We start from the raw sequence: 17659 nt of genomic DNA, 5'->3' as shown, positions 1-17659 counted from the left end.
TATGGAGAGACTGATTGGTTCCCAATTGGAAAGGGTGTGACTGGGATGTAACCTATTTGTTTTTAATCTATATGCAGAACATATCATACAGAAAGCGGGATTGGACCAAGATGAAGGAGGTGTGAAAATTGGAGGGAGAAATACCAATAATTTAAGATATGCAGATGATACCATACTAGTAGCAGAAACTAGTAATGATTTGAAACGAATGCTGAAGAAAGTTAAAGAGGAAAGCACAAAAGCAGGACTACAGCTGATTGTCAAGAAGACTAAAGTAATGACAACAGAAGATTTATGTAACTTTAAAGTTGACAATGAGGACACTGAACTTGTCAAGGATTATCAATACCTTGACACAGTCATTAACCAAAATGGAGACAAGAGTCAAGAAATCAGAAGAAGTCTAGGACTGGGGAGGGCAGCTATGAGAGAAGTAGAAAAGGTCCTCAGATGCAAAGATGTATCACTGAACACTAAAGTCAGGATCATTCAGACCATGGTATTCCTGATCTCTATGTACGGATGTGAAAGTTGGACAGTGAAAAAAGCGACAGTGAACTTACAAGATCTGAACAGGGTGGTTCACAACAGATGCTGTTGGAGGTTACTGATTCATAGGGTCCCCATAAGTTGTAGTCGACTTGAAGGCACATAACAACAACAGGGTTTTCGTGGTAAGAGGTATTCAGAGGTGGTTTACCATTGCCTTCCTCTGAGTCTGGATGCATCTTAGTCCTTGGGTGCTTCTGCTAGGAGTCTAGCCTCTTGGTCTAGATTCCTGACAGCATTGCTCTCAGCTTCTTTGACACTCTCAAACCCCCTCACCATGTTAAGGTGTGCATCCTAGTGGAGGATTGTATTTTATTATATTTTAATTTGAATGGTATGGAATTCAAAATGTAATACAATAAAATGCAACATAAGAAGTAAAAGAAGCAATAAAATACAGTTAAAAATCACACAGCACATTACAATTGCTACAACGGGCAGAAAAATCATTAAGTGGTCTGTCAAGACCCTCATCAATTTTCAAGTGGTCTATGGGGAAAAAAGATTGGGACCACTGCTCTGTAGAGTGCAAGCCCCCCTCCAACTGCAATTGAGCAGTTCACATTAGCACAAATGTATCCATGGTTAGGACTATGGTCCTCCTTGAGCAAGGCTTGGAATCAGGTTTTGAAGCTTTTTAAATCCTATTTAGGAGGGGATCCTGGTTAGCTTTTGTCTCTGTTAATACCAGTGATTGTGTAATGCTTAACTCTGATTAAAAAGGGATCTGGGCAGTGAAGAGATTGAGCAATGATTTGCCTGCACTGCTGCAGCTGCCACATTCATCACAATCACTTTCCATGCTGTTTTCAGCACCAGCTGTGCTGAACCAATGAAATGCTAGAACAATGTAGGGAGGCTGCTGAGGCACATCTCATTGGGCGGTGTGGAAAGTGTGCATAGGAGTTGACACAGGATCTCAGAGACAGCATGCAGATTGGAAGAAGAACCTTGCAAATGGCAACAAGAGATCTCTCCTCTCATCATCATCATCATCATCATCATCAATAATAATAATAATAATAATAATAAATCATGCCCTGCTTCCCAGCAGGAGCCCAGGGCAGCAAACAAAAGCATTAAAAACATTAAAACTTCATAAAAACAAACTTTAAAACACATTAAAACAAAACATCTTCAAAAACATTACTTAAAAAAGCTTTCAAAACATATAAGATTAAAAACATTTTTTAAAAGTTTTAAGAACGTATTAAAAAGCAATTCCAACACAGACGCAGACTGGGATAAGGTCTCAGCTTAAAAGGCTTGTTGAAAGAGGAAGGTCTTCAATAGGCGCCGAAAAGATAACAGAGATGGCGCCTGCCTAATATTTAAGGGTAGGGAATTCCACAGGGTAGGTGCCACTACACTAAAGGTCCGTTTTTTATGTTGTGAAGAACAGACCTCCTGATAAGATGATATCTGCAGGAGGCCCTCACCTGCAGAGCGCAGTGATCGACTGGGTATATAAGGGATAAGACAGTCTTTCAGGTATCCTGGTCCCAAGCTGTATAGGGCTTTGTACACCAAGACTAGAACCTTGAACATTAGGGCCATAGTGCAGTGGTAGAGCATCTTCTTTGCATGCAGCAGGGCTCAGGTTGAATTCCTGGCATCTCCAGATAGGGGTGGGCTAGATCCCTGCTGGAAACCATGGAGAGCCGCTGCCAGGCAACATAGACAATATTGAGCTAGATGGACCAAAGGTCTCACTCAATATCAGGCAACTTTCTATGTTCTTGTGGAGCTAAAAAAAGTTTGACGCAACTTTCTTCACCATGATCCCCCCCTTCCCAAAATAACATGCTTTGTTTTGTTTTTTGTGTTTTCTTATATCCGATGATGGGATGAATGACCTACATAGTAAGTCACGCTCCTTGTTGAAGATTTTTACCTCCCTTTCGGCTTGTTTCCTTCTCTCATTCACCCCTTGCATACATAAACAAGCGAGAGGTTGAAATGGGTTCAAAGTTGGTTTACTCATTGTTAAAAAAAGACCCTTTCTCTGGAACAACCATTAGTTGTGGCTTAGTGTGTATTTATGCATCATGGAAGGCCCGTAGCATTTGTCCTCACAGCTCACAAAGAGGTCATGTCCCATAGTTTCAAGGGTCTGGCACAGAGTCCCAATCTGTGCCTCCTGAGCAGAGAGAGGGGAAGCTTTCCTTAGCAATAAATAGCATAATAGTTGAATTCTGCTTGGAGCATCATTTGTGCATGTTAGGACTGCTTTGTTATTTATAGTGTTGAATTCCGACAAGGCTAAATTTAAAATATGTTGGTAGTAAGGATATTTTCATCTCCAAGTTATAGCAACGAAATGGAGACCAAAAAAGGAAATGTCACAGGGATGTGTGCCTTTAATTATATCCATCCCTACCATTTCATGACTGGTTTCCCAGCCTAAAAGCTAGGTTGAACGTAACGTTTAGCGAGTCTATACCACTAGCACTAAAAAATAAAGAAGAATGCCTTTTCTGTGTGTGTGCTTCTGTAGACTAAGTAAGTTTACAGAGAATCCCCCCTCCCCCCAGAGTTGGTGTTGCCTTCAATTAAACCCATTAACTTTTTCCTTTCAACAAGAGGAAGAAATGCAGATAACCCTGATTGTGACTCAGAATGAAATGTTTCTTTCAAGTGACGAGTTTGTTAACATTCTGATGAGGAGCTGAGAAGTCCACAGCTCAAACCTCGTCACCTCATGAGCCCAGTTCAGATGGAACACTAGACTTCTGCTAGAGCAGCCTTTCCCAACCAGTGTGCCTCCAGATGTTGGACCACAACTCCCATCAGCCTCAGCCAGCATTGCCAATGGTCAGGAAAGATGGGAATTGTGGTCCATCAACATCTGGAGGCACACTGGTTGGGAAGGCTGCTCTAGAGCCATGAATTGGGAAAACATTTTAAGTTCGTCAATTTTTTAAAATGGGCTAATCTGTTGAACTGGCTAAACATATCTCCAGATTCTTTCACACATACAGCACTGCAGTTGTATGAAGGATGTGTGTTTTGTTTTGTTTTTTTTAAATCCCCAACTACAGGTGGAGTTCTTTGAGCCATTTTGGGACAGTGGTGAGCCTCGGATTGGAGAAAAAGGAGCAAAAGGCTGGAAGGCCTGGATGCATCAACAAGAAAAGGGTGGCTGGGTTGCCATCAATCCACCTGGTAAGAACACAAGAAGAGCCCTGCTGGATCAGCCCAAAGGCCCATCTAGTCTAGCATTCTTTTATCACAATGGCCAACCAGATAAGCCCACAAGCAGGACCTGAGCACAAGAGCCCTCTCCTCACTTGTGCTGTGCAGCAATTGGTATTCAAAGGCATACTGCCTCCGACAGTGGAGGTACAACACAGCCATTGTGGGTAGTAGCCATAGAGCCTTATTGTCCATGAATTTGTCTAAGCCTCTTTTAAAGCCATCCGCGTTGGTGGCCATCACTACCTCTTGTGGGAGCAAATTCCATAGTTTAACTGTGCCCTGTGCTGTAACTTCTAACATTCAGCTTCATTGGATGGTCCTGGGTTTTAGTATGAGAGAATGAGAAAAACTTCTCTCTGTCCACTTTCACCACTCCATGCCTGTTCTTTCACTCTTCTGTCATGTGTCCTTACCTGCCCCACATATGGCATCAGGTGTGAGGCAGGTGGGGGAAATGGCTTCATCGGCCCAATTGGGACCCATACTGGGCCTCCTTAAGTACTTGCAGTTGACATATTATTTCTCTGGCCCCATCTGCACTATACATTTAAAGCAGTATCATACCACTTTAAACAGTCATGGCCTCTCCCAAAGAATCCTGGGAATTGTAGTGCTGTTCTCAAAGGGTGTTGAAAGTTGTTGGGAAACAGAGCTACCATTCTCAGAATGGTATAACAGTCAATCCCTCTTCCCAGATGGGGCCTCTTTCTCTCCTTTCCTCTGCAGTTTCCCTGTGTCTGTTTTAGGTTGTAAGGCTCTTGGGGCAGGGATCTGCTATACCTCCTCTTTGTTAAGCACCATGTACATGGATGGTGCTGTATGAAATTACAATATAGTAATATATTTGTAAGTCTTTAAGAGAGCACAAGCCTTCGTTGTTTTTATTGCAACATGCTTCCCCTCTGGCAAATTGTTATACTAGTCTAGAGAAATCAGAAATTCAGTGAGGTTGCTTAAATGTAATGGATTGGTTTGGATTGCAGCCCCTTAATGTTTTGCACATATATAGAGTTGTGGGATTGTTGTTCTTTTGAGGAGGCAGATTTTTAAAAACCTGCTGGTGTGTTTTTGGCTTTTGAATAGATGAAGAGGAGGAAGACATAGAAGAAGAAGAAGAAATAAAGGATAAATCTCTACCCAAGTGGCAAAATTGGCTTCACATTGAACGTTCTCGTGAAGGACGGCACTGGTTGCCCTGGCGGCCTGACAAAACCAAGAAGCAGACATTAGAAGATTGTGACGATCCAGAGAGACAGGTTGGTGTGACGCAGTCAGACAAAGACTTACTTCAGGGTTGCTTTATTTGTGAGGTTCTGGTGGACGCACATGTGTCAGAAGATGCCAAACTGCAGTATCTAGTGAATGCAAGTCTTTCATAGGAAAAGTATGTGTGGATCAGATCCCATATTTGAAAGTAAGGCAGGCTACATGTCTGCTCCCTTTCATCATGCTTATGGTGACATTTTGTTTTATTTATTTTTATTTAGATAATTGACACACCACTTTGTATTTTAAAGAAGCCTGAAAGCTATTTACAATGTTGTAAAAACATCACAAATAAATACAATAAAAAAAATCCACATGTGAAAGCAGCATAGAACAATTAGATTAGATCCCCCTAAAGATCAATATCAACTAAAATAACTAACCTGTGGGCACCATAATAACTGCTCCCAGACCAACATGCAGAAATACAGCCAAGTCAAGCAGCTCCATCCAGCAAATGGACAAGCATATATTTATAGGTGGCAGCAGCAGCACTCTCACGTTTGCCACTATTGCCCCAATTTAAGCTGTCACTAAAAAAAGGTAGGGCAGAATTACACACTCCCCACCCCTAAAGCTCCCTGCTCTTCCCAGAACGCATCTACAATCATTCCTCCCCAACAAATCCCCTTATAAAAAAAAATGTGTGAAACTGACGTATTTGTCTGCATCTATATGTAGAGCTCTGGATTTCCAGTGCCCTTTCACTCCTTCCTTGAGAGGGAAGGATTGTCAGATTTTGGCATCTGTGTCCTTGCAGATACATGTACCTATATCTGCACTGCATCATGTCCCTCTTTCAAGGTACCCCCAACTTTTGAATCCCATCTAAATCACCAGCATCCTAATTGTTTGAACTATGGCAGTTTCTGGGAGTAGGAAAATATTTAAACGCAATTTACCAAAGAAGCATTGTTCTTCTTTGCAAACCTGCAAATATCTTAATAAGGCTGCAGTGATTTTTTTCCCCAAGGAGCATTTTTCTGGGGAAATAATGGACGAGGGCTTGCATGTGAGGAAGGACTTGAGTCCTTGTCAGACCAAAGTTTGAACAATTCACTGATAGAATCTGTGGATAAATTTGTTTGACACGACTGAAGGGAATCCTTTGATTGTTACATTATTTCTTTTTGGGGGGAGGGGTGTACATTTTCAGCAATTGGGATAGAGCAGAGATGGAGACCCTGTGGCTATCCAGACATTGTTGGACTCCAACTCCCATCAGCCCCAGCCAGTATGGTCAATGGCATGGGAGTTGTAGTATGTTATATGTTTGATTCATAATATGAAGTACCTTTCTTATCTTATTTCTCATTTTCCTGTTCCAGATAAAACCTGCTTGGTTCTGGTAAATAGTTTTACTTATTACAATCTTTTTGCCAATATGCCTGTAAATAATTTATAATCTGAATTCAAGAGAGATATAGAGTGACATGATGTTACTAAAGCTGGATCTTTGCCCTCTATGTATTACTTCAATATTTGCATCTCTTCAGGTCTTGGGGATATCTCTTCTATTATTTCATTCATATTTTTCTTTAATGGATTTACTAGTACATCAGCAAATTTCTTACAATATGCCGCTGTCAAACTGTCTGGTCCAGGACACTTATTATCTTTCATAACTTTTATAGCATCCAATATCTCTCTTTCTATCATGTGTTTATCAAGATTGATTCTGTCTTCCATAGCCAACCTCTTTGTTTTAGTTTTAGCTAGAAATTGGTTTATTTTATCTTTCTCTAGTGTATTAGTTTTATAAGGTTCTGGGTAATACTTCTCATGTTCCGCTGTGACCTTTTCTTCTTCTTGGTGGAACCTGTTTTTTCCCCTTTGTTTCTTAAGTTGATAAGCCAATAGTTTACCTGCCTTATTTCCCCATTTATGTTTAATAAAATTAATTTTTTCGTAGGTCTTATATGTGTCAATTAAATCTAATAGCTTTCTATAGATACTCTGCTTCCTATACACTTTATTTGATAGGATTGTTTTATGTTACTCCTCTAACCTGTTCATTTCTTTGAGGAACAATTCTTTTTATCTATTTTTTTCTTAAAATGATTGTTGCATTATTGCTTTTTTGGAACCAGTGTGGTGTAGTGGTTCAAATCCCCACATAGCCATGAAGCTCACTGGGTGACCTTGGGCCAGTCACTGCCTCTCAGCCTCAGAGGGAGGCAGTGGTAAACCACCTCTGAATACTGCTTACCATGAAAACCCTATTCATAGGGTCGCCATAAGTCAGAATTGACTTGAAGGCAGTCCATTTCCATACATTTTCAGTAATTGGGATAAAAGAGGAATGGGGAACTTGTGGCCCTCTAAATGTTGTTGAACTCCAACTCCCATCAGCTCCAGCCAGCATGGCCAATGGCAAGGGATAGTGGGAGCTGTAGTACAGCAACATCTGGAGGGCCAGAGGGTCCCCATCCCTGGGTTCGACCATAAAATACTGCCCCCCTCTTTTGAAACAGGGCACCTTCTAATTTAACCTTATGTCTTCCAGAACTGAGTTGCCCCTTCCTCATCTATAGCATCTAATTTATTTTGTACCTTGGCACCCTTATTCTGTGCAATTCTCCACTCTTGCCACCAACAGCCAGTGCTGTGGAGTCAGAATGGGGAAACACATAGCATGATGATATCAGGAGGCACAGTAATTTGTACTAGGCATTATGGATGAGAAGCAGTAGTTTGCAGAGGGCTGGGTCTAATTTGGAAAGATCCATTCATTGCATGGTTTGCCTGGGCATCTCTTGTGTAGACTACTGCAGTCTCCTCTCCTCTCCGGTCTACCATTATCTCAGCTTAATCCCCTCACATCTATCCAGTGCTCTGCTGCCAAAATCATACACCCCTCTGGTCATTCTAACCATGTAATCTCCCCATCCCTACTGGATTTCTGTCCACTCCTAGATCCAGTACAAGCTCCTTATCCTTATCTTCAATTGATTTATCCTGATCTTCACTCCTCCACTCTCTGAAGGTCTCCTACTCCCTCAAAAGACGCTGCCCTTTATACTTGGAACTGATTCCATAACACTTAAGTGTTGCTTCCTTCAAGTCCCTCCTCATGACGGGAGGGATTTCCATGAAATGAAGCCATTGGCACAATCCCCTGGTCCCTGTGCTCTTTTATAGGCTGAATAACTAATCCTTATCAAGTGCAACTGAATCAGCTGCCTATTTCAGGGATGTGGAGGCTGTGGCCTTCCTGATGTTTCCAGACTACCCTGGCGTTTGGCTATGCTGGCTAGGGGCTGTTGGGAGCTGGAGTCCAGCAACATCTGGAGGGTCATTGCTTGCCAATCCTTGGCATATTACTTCCCTATATAGCCTTGCCTCCACTTCCCTACCCTTCCTCTGTTGTTTTCCTCCCAGTTTCAAATTTTATATTGCAAGCTCCTTTGGGCAGGGACCTTGCCTTGTGCACTCTGTAGAGTAACGTGTGCGTCTGAGTTGGAATTGCTTTTAATATGTTTTCTTTAATAATGTTTTTAACCCTTTTTTTAAAAAAAGATGTTTTTAAAGCTTTTTTTAAAATGTTTTTAACGTTGTTTTTTAATGTATTTTAAGGTCTTTTTATGATGTTTTAAAATGTTTTTAGCTTTTCTGTTTGATATAAATCAAATAATAAATCAAATAAATAAATAATGTGCACACTAACAACTACTACTGTTTTCCTCTCTCCCCTCCCTATAACATGAATTAAAGGCTTGTCAACTTGTTTCATGTTTACATTTTTCTTCTTTCTGAATTCTAAATTGAATTATAGGCCTGCCCCATTTCCCCCCCTGCAAAATCCCTTCCATTCATATATATTCACACTTTTATGTGTGTTTGCAGGTCCTGTTTGATGATCTTGGTTCATCGCTAATAAAAATTTCCAGCTCAGATCTTCAGTTTCAACTGCTCTGCTCGTTTTTGCAATTCTTAGGCGTTCCATGTGGATGCAGCCTCCTTCCTACCTTCCTCTACATAGCAATGGATGAGAACAGCATCTTTGACCATGGACAGCACGGCCAAAGTCCTCTGACTTCTTTTGCCTTGCCACTTCCTGGAGTCAGTAGAATCGGTTGTATGGACCCGATGCACCAAGCAGGCAGGCATGTGGGTCACCCTAAGGAAGGGGAGGAATTTATACAAAATTTCTTCCATATGATGTTGCCTCTGTTTTCAGGAAAGGAGAAATCTAACCTATCCAACTTTTGGCTTCAGTATGAAATCTCTAAGGTAAGTAGTGTTTTTAAAAATTCTTTTACAGTTTTCTGCAAATAGCAAGCATACAGTCAAATGTAAATGAGACTCCCACTTGGCAAAAGCTAAGCTGGCTGGGGCTGGTCAGTGCCGGGATGGGCGACTGTCCAGGAGTTCCATGATGGAAGAAAGTCAGGATATACATGTAATTAGTTAATTAAACTCACTCACACGCAGACCCACTGGGGTAGGGTTGCTTTGGCTACCTGAAGATCCCCTCAAAATTTAAGGGAGAGGTAGAAAAATACCTTTGGGATAAAACTACTCCTACAGCACCCACAAAAACCCTAACCCAATTTTCCCTCTATTCTCTTTTTATTATTTAACTTATTAACATGCAGGTTATTCGGTGTTTGGAAATGGGCAACAAAAAGAAACTAAAACTGCAAGGCAAAAGAAGCAAAAAATTAGCCAAGAACCTTCTTAAAGTGCCCGAGAACAGAAATGATGTCTCCCTTTGGCAACTCTATGCCCATCTGGAGTGGTTATTGGGGAACGTGGAAGATGCTAGAAAGGTTTTTGATATGTCTCTGAGCACAGCAGGAACAGCTGGAATCAAAACTCCCCAACTCTGTCATCTCGGCCTACTTTATGCTGGACTGGAAGCAGAGTTGCTGGGGATCCTAGAGGGAACCCTTGAATCGCGTGCGGTGCACATATTAACCAGGCTGGCCGAAAAGGGGCCTTATGTGCCTTACAGTGGACAAATATTATCTGTGAACATTTTGAAAGCTCGGAAAACGTACGAGCATCTTCTCCAATATTGTTTAAATGAGAGTGCTGCCTCGGATGAAGAACAGATCTGCAGCTCCAGCCACCTTGCTGGTCTGGTTGGTTGTTACACCCTTTTCCAATATTTGACTCTTGGGATTGACTCTGCAGTGTCAGTACACAGGCAGGTTTTTGAAAAGGTGAAAGGCACAAAGCTTGGCGAAAAGTTTGGCAGTCAGAACTTGGCCACGGCTCTTGAAGCCATGATGCTGATGCACGTGGGTTTGCTCAGATATCACATAAAAATGAGTGTCTATCCTTTGAATCCCCTTCGCGAAGCACTGTTGGACGCTTTGACGAGGTATCCAAGCAACCAGCCTCTGTGGAGAGCATATATCCAGATCCAAAGCAAGTCTCACAATGCTAGCAAGGCACGGCGTTTTTTTGATGGTGTCGCAAGAGCTACGAAATCACTGGAGCCTTGGCTGTTTGCAATCCAAGCTGAGCAGATGAGGAAAAAGTGCGTTGAAAGTGTCCAGAGGTAATAGCTCTACTATGGGTGATGCTGTCCGTTGACCATAACACTATTAATTGGCGGAGGCCTGTTCCCCTTCACAAAAGTTACCTTGTTTATTAAATAACATTTGTATCTTGCCTCTCCTGCAAGGCGCTCCGGCCGGCATTTTTCTCTCCATAACTGGCCCCCGAGATTTGCCCAGGGCTACACGCTGGGCTTCATGGCCGAGTGGAGATTCGAACACCAGTTCCCAACATCAAACACAGGAAGCTGCCTTAGACCGAGTCAGACCATTGGCCCATCTATCTCAGAATTGTCTACACTGACTGGCAGCAGCTCTACCTAGCCCTACCTAGCGTCCTGTTCACGTCAAAATTATGGCGCGGAGAGGATTGTGACCACTTTCTCTTTCCTTTTCCGGGAACTCAAAAGAACTCAAGATTAATTGTGGAGGAATCTGTTTAGCATGCTTAGTAGCCAGCCATCACTTGATCATTTTGAACGGTCTTGAGTATCTTGATGACTGTGCAGAATACACTTTTATATCTAAGATGGGAAGTAGTGTAATCGATTATGTGTTATTATCCTACCAACTACTTAATTTGATAGAAAAAATTGCTATTGGTACCAAATTAAACAGTGACCATCTCCCTCTTGCTTTTTCATGTCGTATTCCGCAGAAGTCGCGTTTATCCTCTAATTATAACTCCATAGTAAATCTGTCTTATTTTCATTATAAAAGATCTATTTGGACGACCTCCTTAGCCGCTAGAAGTTTTTTTGTCATCCCTCACTGCCCTGGCCATTCGGACACATTTAATGAAGTTTGATAATTCAGAAGCACTTCTTAAAGTATATGCCTCTCTCATGTCAAACATTAATAATATACTATTCCCCGCGTCACTTGGTCCCAAGGTTCGTAAATCAGTTGGCCCCAAATGGTTTGATAATGAATGTCAACTGCTTAAACATCAGCTAAGGTCCGTTTACTTAAAATACCATCAGCAGCACCTGAAACATCTTCCCCCACTTTATTACTTAATCAAAAGTAAATATAAGGCAACACTTGCAACTAAAAAGAGACTAGCAAATCAAGATGAATGGAAGAGACTCATCTGTGCGTCTAGGACCAAGGACTCTAAAAGCTTTTGGTCTATAGTCTCGAAGGCCTTTAGACCCTTGTGTTCAGTTACATGCAACATCGCCCCACAAACTTGGGAATGGTATTTCAGGTCTATGTACAAATCCGAAAGAGCCAAGGACTATACAGCTTACATCTCTCCGGATCCTCTCTTGCTCCCGGCATGGCCCCCCGTTAATCAAATTGAGATAAGGAATTTGATAGAGGGGTTAAAAGCAGGTAAAGCGCCGGGCGCAGATAATATTCCTCCTGAACTCCTAAAAAACTTCCCAGAATGGTGGGCCCCTCTTCTTGCAAAATTTTTCACTAGACTTAACGAATATGGTCAATTCCCGATATCATGGCAAGAAGCAATAGTCATTCCCATTTATAAAAAAGGAGACAGAGACGATCCCTCTAATTATCGCCCCATCAGCCTGTTATCAGTTATTGGCAAACTATATGCTTCGTACTTGAAAGCAAAACTCCAGTCTTGGATGGAGGAACAAAACATCCTAGGCAGAGAACAATCAGGATTTAGAAAAGGTTCCTCTGTCCTGGAACATTGCCTTCTTTTACACCATCTTGCGGACAAGTATGGTAAGCACAAGGGAAATGGTTTATATGTCGCCTTTATTGATTTAAAGGCTGCATTTGACTCCATTCCCCGTGATATTTTGTGGGCCAAATTATTAAAAACCACCATAGATAAAAGACTCTTATTTCTGATGTACCACTTACACCAACATACATCTCTTCGAGTACGATGTAGAAAAGACGGTGAGTTAACTAATTCTATTCCCACGTCCACTGGGGTGAGACAGGGCTGCATATTAGCCCCGCTTTTTAATTTATTCTTAAATGACTTGAATGAACGTTGCCTTTCCCATGACTATCATTCTCCTCAGCTTGCGGCCGAAAGTTGCCCTTTATTGTTATACGCTGACGATGCGGTGCTCCTTTCGTTATCAAAGGTAGGACTCAAACGTACACTAAGGGCGTTCATGGCTTATTGTAAAGAGAACCATCTATCTATAAATTTTGATAAATCTAAAATCCTAGTTTTCTCAAAACGAATAAAAACCTCAGTTTGGATAATTAATGGACATCCTATTGAACAAGTATCTCAATATAAATATCTCGGTATCACTTTCCACTCTTCGTTGAATTGGGCTTCTCATAGAAGATTGGCGATAATGAGTGCTAGGATTTCCTTAAAGAACTTGTTCCGATACTTCTATTATAAAGGGGGACAATATTGTTGATGTGTGAGCGTTGTTGCGTGACAGCGCACGTTACTTTGGAGTTAAGTTGAGCAAGAAACTTCACAGAGGCTTGAGAAAGTGTTAAGAGTCTTTACTAAGACATTACGGCCAAAGGCATAGTTCCCCCCCTTCTTCCCCCTTCTTCCCTCCTCAAAAGCAAAAGTAAGAAAGACACAGACAGCACTCTAACATCTAGAGCCTTTTCCCAAGCTGTTATCTGCCGTTACCATGACAACTACTGGCCTTGGATGTCTGCTCTCTCAGGCCAGGCACAGCAGATAAGGCTGCTTCTCCAGACACTTCTTGTAACTTTCCAGACTTTCAGACTTGATGGAAAAACACTCAGTGACAGTACAGTACAATGGTCAACAATTCCCCCTTTTTTCCCATCATGTCTGTAATTCATTACAACAATAACAATAATACATTTCTACAATACATCTTGCAATGCAGATTCAGTTTACATTTCAGTACAGCTTAAACTTTATTAATCAAACTTCAACTCATGCCAAGCCTTGTCACCAGTTTGCCAAATTTCTCCTCACACAACGGCTTGGTCATGATGTCAGCCATCATGTTGTTAGTGTCACAAAATGTCAGGTTAACGAACCCCTGCTGCACACAATCCCTTACGTGAAAGTATCTGACACTAATATGTTTTCTTTTGGTATGAGCTTCTGACGTGGCTATTTTGATGCAGGTCTGATTGTCTTCATGTACAGTGATTGGTAGTTGTATCTCCATGCCTAAATCCTGCATGAGCATTGTGAACCATTGCAGCTCATTACAGGCCTGAGATAGGGCCACATACTCTGCTTCTGCACTTGATGTTGCAACCACAGTTTGTTTCTTGCTGCTCCAGTCAATGCACGACCCGTGCCACATCACAACTATGCCAGAGGTTGATTTACGACTGCTCAGCTCCCCTGCATGATCTGCATCCACAAAACATTCAAGACCTCCTGTCTTTGCTCCTGACAAAACCAGACTCTTTGTCTTCGTGCCTTTCAGATAACGCACTACCCTTTTAATTCCCTGCCAGTCAGCCTCTGAAGGATGCTCTACCTTCCGGCTTAAAATGCTGACTGCATTACATATGTCTGGGTGAGACACCTTCACCAAATATTGCAATTTCCCTATTATGCGCCTGTACTTCTCAGGTTCTGTACAAGGCGTCTCTTGCACGTTCTGTTGGAACGCCACAACCATGGGAGTCTTCACAACATTGCATTCTGTCATGTTGCATTCTTCTATGATCTGATTTATTTTACTTTCCTGACTCAATGTTATGCTTCCGTCTTCTGCACGCACAATATCCATGCCTAAATAGTGTGTGACAGGCCCCAAATTCTTTGTGTCCACGTGCCTGCCCAGTTGCTCCCTGAATTCCCTTTCCTCTCGTTGATCATGATACATGTACATAATATCATCCACATAAACAGCACAGATATTGGTTTGTGTTCCATTTCTCTGGACATATACACAGGGATCTGCCTTGCACCGTTGAAATCCCATCCCTTGTAACACACTGTCCAATTTCTCATTCCAGCAGCGTGCACTCTGCCACAATCCATAGATAGATTTATGTAACTTGCACACAAACCCTTCCTGTGACACAGAACCCGGAGGCAGCTCCATATATATCTCCTCCTTTAAATCACCATGAAGAAAAGCCGTCCCTATATCATAGTGATTAATGTGCATTTTCTGCATCGCTGCTAGTTTCAGCAGAACACGAATGGACTCATGTTTCACAACCGGGGCAAAAACAGCATCAAAATCTGTTCCATGTTGCTGGGTGAATCCCTTGGCTACCAAACGTGCCCTGTACCTCTGTACTTCCCCGGAACTTGCTTTCTTCTTCTTAAACAACCATCTGCAACCTATGGCCTTTTTACCCATGGGTAACTTTACTAATGTCCACGTGCCATTCTTTTGCATGGCTTGTAATTCTTCCTGCATGGCCTGCTGCCACTTGTGCTGCTCTGCCTCAGGCATCAGCCTGATTGCTTGAAATGAGGACGGCTCCTCAAGTTCTCCGTGAACCTCCTCCATCTGGGCAGTGAATACCGACGGTGTGCCTTTTACAGCTGTCTATTTACAGCCCTGACCGTCATTCCCTTTCCGCCCCATTAAACTCAAGGCATCAGCACACTTCACACCCATGGTCATTTTAAACTGCCCTTGTGTCATGAAACCCTGACAGACAACTTTGTCTCCTCTTTTCACATAACATTTGTCACTTTCAAACAAGACTGAAAACCCAGAATTCACCAGTTTTCGTACAGACAACATATTATTAGACAATCCAGGGACACGTAAAACATCTGACAATATTCCAATCTTGTCAAATCTCACCGTTCCACGAGCCTCCACATTTTTACGCGATCCATCCGCCAATTGCACAAAGTCCTGCTCAGCTGTAGACGTGTGAAACAAACACCTGTCTTTGATTAATATATGGCTCGCACCACTGTCAAGAATCCAGTCAACAGGTCCTAAACCTTGAGACTTCTGTTTACAAACAAAGTTCACACTGCCGCTATGCGTCTTCCAGCCTCCGTCCCTGGAGTTTCGCTTGACTGCACAGTCTCTCTGAAGATGCCCACGAGCTCCGCAAACATAACAAGCCTTTAGCCGCTGCTGCTCCTGCTTGTAATCCTGCTTGCTTCCGACAGCCTCCTTCGGCACGGCACTTTTCTTCTCCTCTTGTCTCCGCTGCCATTCCTGGCTCAGCTTTTCCTCAATAAACGCAACATTGAGCCCCCCATCGGGCATGGCTTCAATTCCCATAACAAAATTATTCCAACTCCCATCGAGTGAAGCCAGGATCAAATAGGTCTTCTGAAGCTCACTGTGTTCGACGCCTCGGTCCGTCAGCTCTGCAAACAAGCGTCTGAATTCCGTGAGATGCTCACTCATTTCGCACTCACCCGTGAAGCGCATCTGGTACAGCTTCCTTGCCAAACACAATCTAGATCCCGCGGTCTGTTGCACATGAAGGGCCTCCAACACGTCCCACATCTGTTTGGCATTTGTAACATCTCTCACGTGTAGCAGTTGAGAGTCTGATAGAGCCAGAGTAATAAAAGCCTGCGCCCTCTCATCATTCCGTGTCCAGGCCGCTGTAAGGGGTGCAGGGGGTGTACCTTCAATAGCTTCCCATAAATCCTCTTTTATTAAGAAAGCACGCATCCTTGGCTTCCAACTGCCATAATTCTTTTCCGTAAGTCGTTCCATCGGCAAGCCTCCAGACAAGTTTACAGCCATGTTCGCTCACCTCTGTCTGGCACAATCAATCAAGCTGCCCTCTGGATCTCCGTCTGCCGTTCAGACCAGCCACTTACTCCTGTGTAACGCGCTGTGGATCTGGGCCCATAACCCTGTTGATGTGTGAGCGTTGTTGCGTGACAGCGCACGTTACTTTGGAGTTAAGTTGAGCAAGAAACTTCACAGAGGCTTGAGAAAGTGTTAAGAGTCTTTACTAAGACATTACGGCCAAAGGCATAGTTCCCCCCCTTCTTCCCCCTTCTTCCCTCCTCAAAAGCAAAAGTAAGAAAGACACAGACAGCACTCTAACATCAACAGTTAGAGCCTTTTCCCAAGCTGTTATCTGCCGTTACCATGACAACTACTGGCCTTGGATGTCTGCTCTCTCAGGCCAGGCACAGCAGATAAGGCTGCTTCTCCAGACACTTCTTGTAACTTTCCAGACTTTCAGACTTGATGGAAAAACACTCAGTGACAGTACAGTACAATGGTCAACAAATATATCCCGGCGATTACTCAGATATTCAAGAATAAAATCATTCCCAAATTTTATATGGAGTCCCAATATGGATTCACTCAATAGATTCCTCAATCGAAGCGGTTCTCTCCTTTTTTTTACAACGCCTACTAGGAGTTCCTAGATGCGTTCCTTCAGCGGCGCTTAGATTGGAATGTGGGTTTATCTCAATGGAATGTCAGGCTTGGTTGTCAACATTTAACTATTGGGTCAAAATATCTTCCAATATTTCTTCTGGATTAATACCCCTATTCTGGAAAGATAATTGGCCTTCCAGTTGGAATAATAAACTGGAAATGAAACTGAAGCATATGAGTCTTTCCAAAGAATATCTAGCATCTCATTCACCAAGTGATGCCCTAGCTATAATTCGATCCCGATTCAAGGATATTGACCATCAGACCGCAATCAGTAATGCCTCTAAAATATGCTCCCCTTTGCACTTGAATCTAAACTTTGTATTCGGAAAGCCTAATTCCTATTTAGATCTGCTCACAATCCCTAAACTTCGTTTAGCCTTCTCTAAAGCCAGGTTCAACTCCTTATATTCAGCGGTATTGGAAGGAAGGTTTAGGGGGGTCCCCTACGAACTTCGTGTTTGTCCGTGTGGTGTTGGTACCATAGAAACTACTCAACACATTTTTCTTTACTGCCCGCTGTACTCTCAGATCCGTATGAAATTCCTTACTCCCATATTGATGAAAGTCCGTCATTATACTCCCAAAGCAATTATCGCTCACCTGCTTTCGGGTTTAGATAAAGAAATAACCATCCAAGTAGCCAAATTTGTGTTTGAGGCCCAACAGAAGCGCACTCTGATTAATCTACTCATTCTGTAGAGCCGTGTATATGCTGATTTTGAACGATATATTTGTACTAAGTGGATTGATATTGTTCTGTTGCCTTGTATTGTATAATGTATTTCTTTGCTTTTATCTGTGGGTCTATGACCGTAAAATAAACACTATGACTATGGCCCTACCTAGACA

The 17659-nt window shown here is 42.5% G+C and overlaps 1 protein-coding gene across 1 annotated transcript in view; it reads left to right on the top strand.

The window, feature by feature from the left end:
* NRDE2 (NRDE-2, necessary for RNA interference, domain containing) overlaps nt 1-17659 on the top strand; it is a 47717-nt gene that overhangs the window by 22066 nt on the left and 7992 nt on the right. The window contains exons 8-11 of the mRNA XM_061611945.1: nt 3591-3714; nt 4831-5003; nt 8860-9246; nt 9612-10522. Of these exons, the coding sequence (XP_061467929.1) occupies nt 3591-3714; nt 4831-5003; nt 8860-9246; nt 9612-10522 (1595 nt within the window). The remainder of the gene's footprint in view (nt 1-3590; nt 3715-4830; nt 5004-8859; nt 9247-9611; nt 10523-17659) is intronic.

This window comes from Rhineura floridana, chromosome 2, assembly GCF_030035675.1.
Source record: "Rhineura floridana isolate rRhiFlo1 chromosome 2, rRhiFlo1.hap2, whole genome shotgun sequence".
NCBI classification, from domain to species: domain Eukaryota; kingdom Metazoa; phylum Chordata; class Lepidosauria; order Squamata; family Rhineuridae; genus Rhineura; species Rhineura floridana.
Note: the sequence above shows the minus strand (reverse complement) of the source record. Positions and strands in the feature narration are given on the sequence as shown.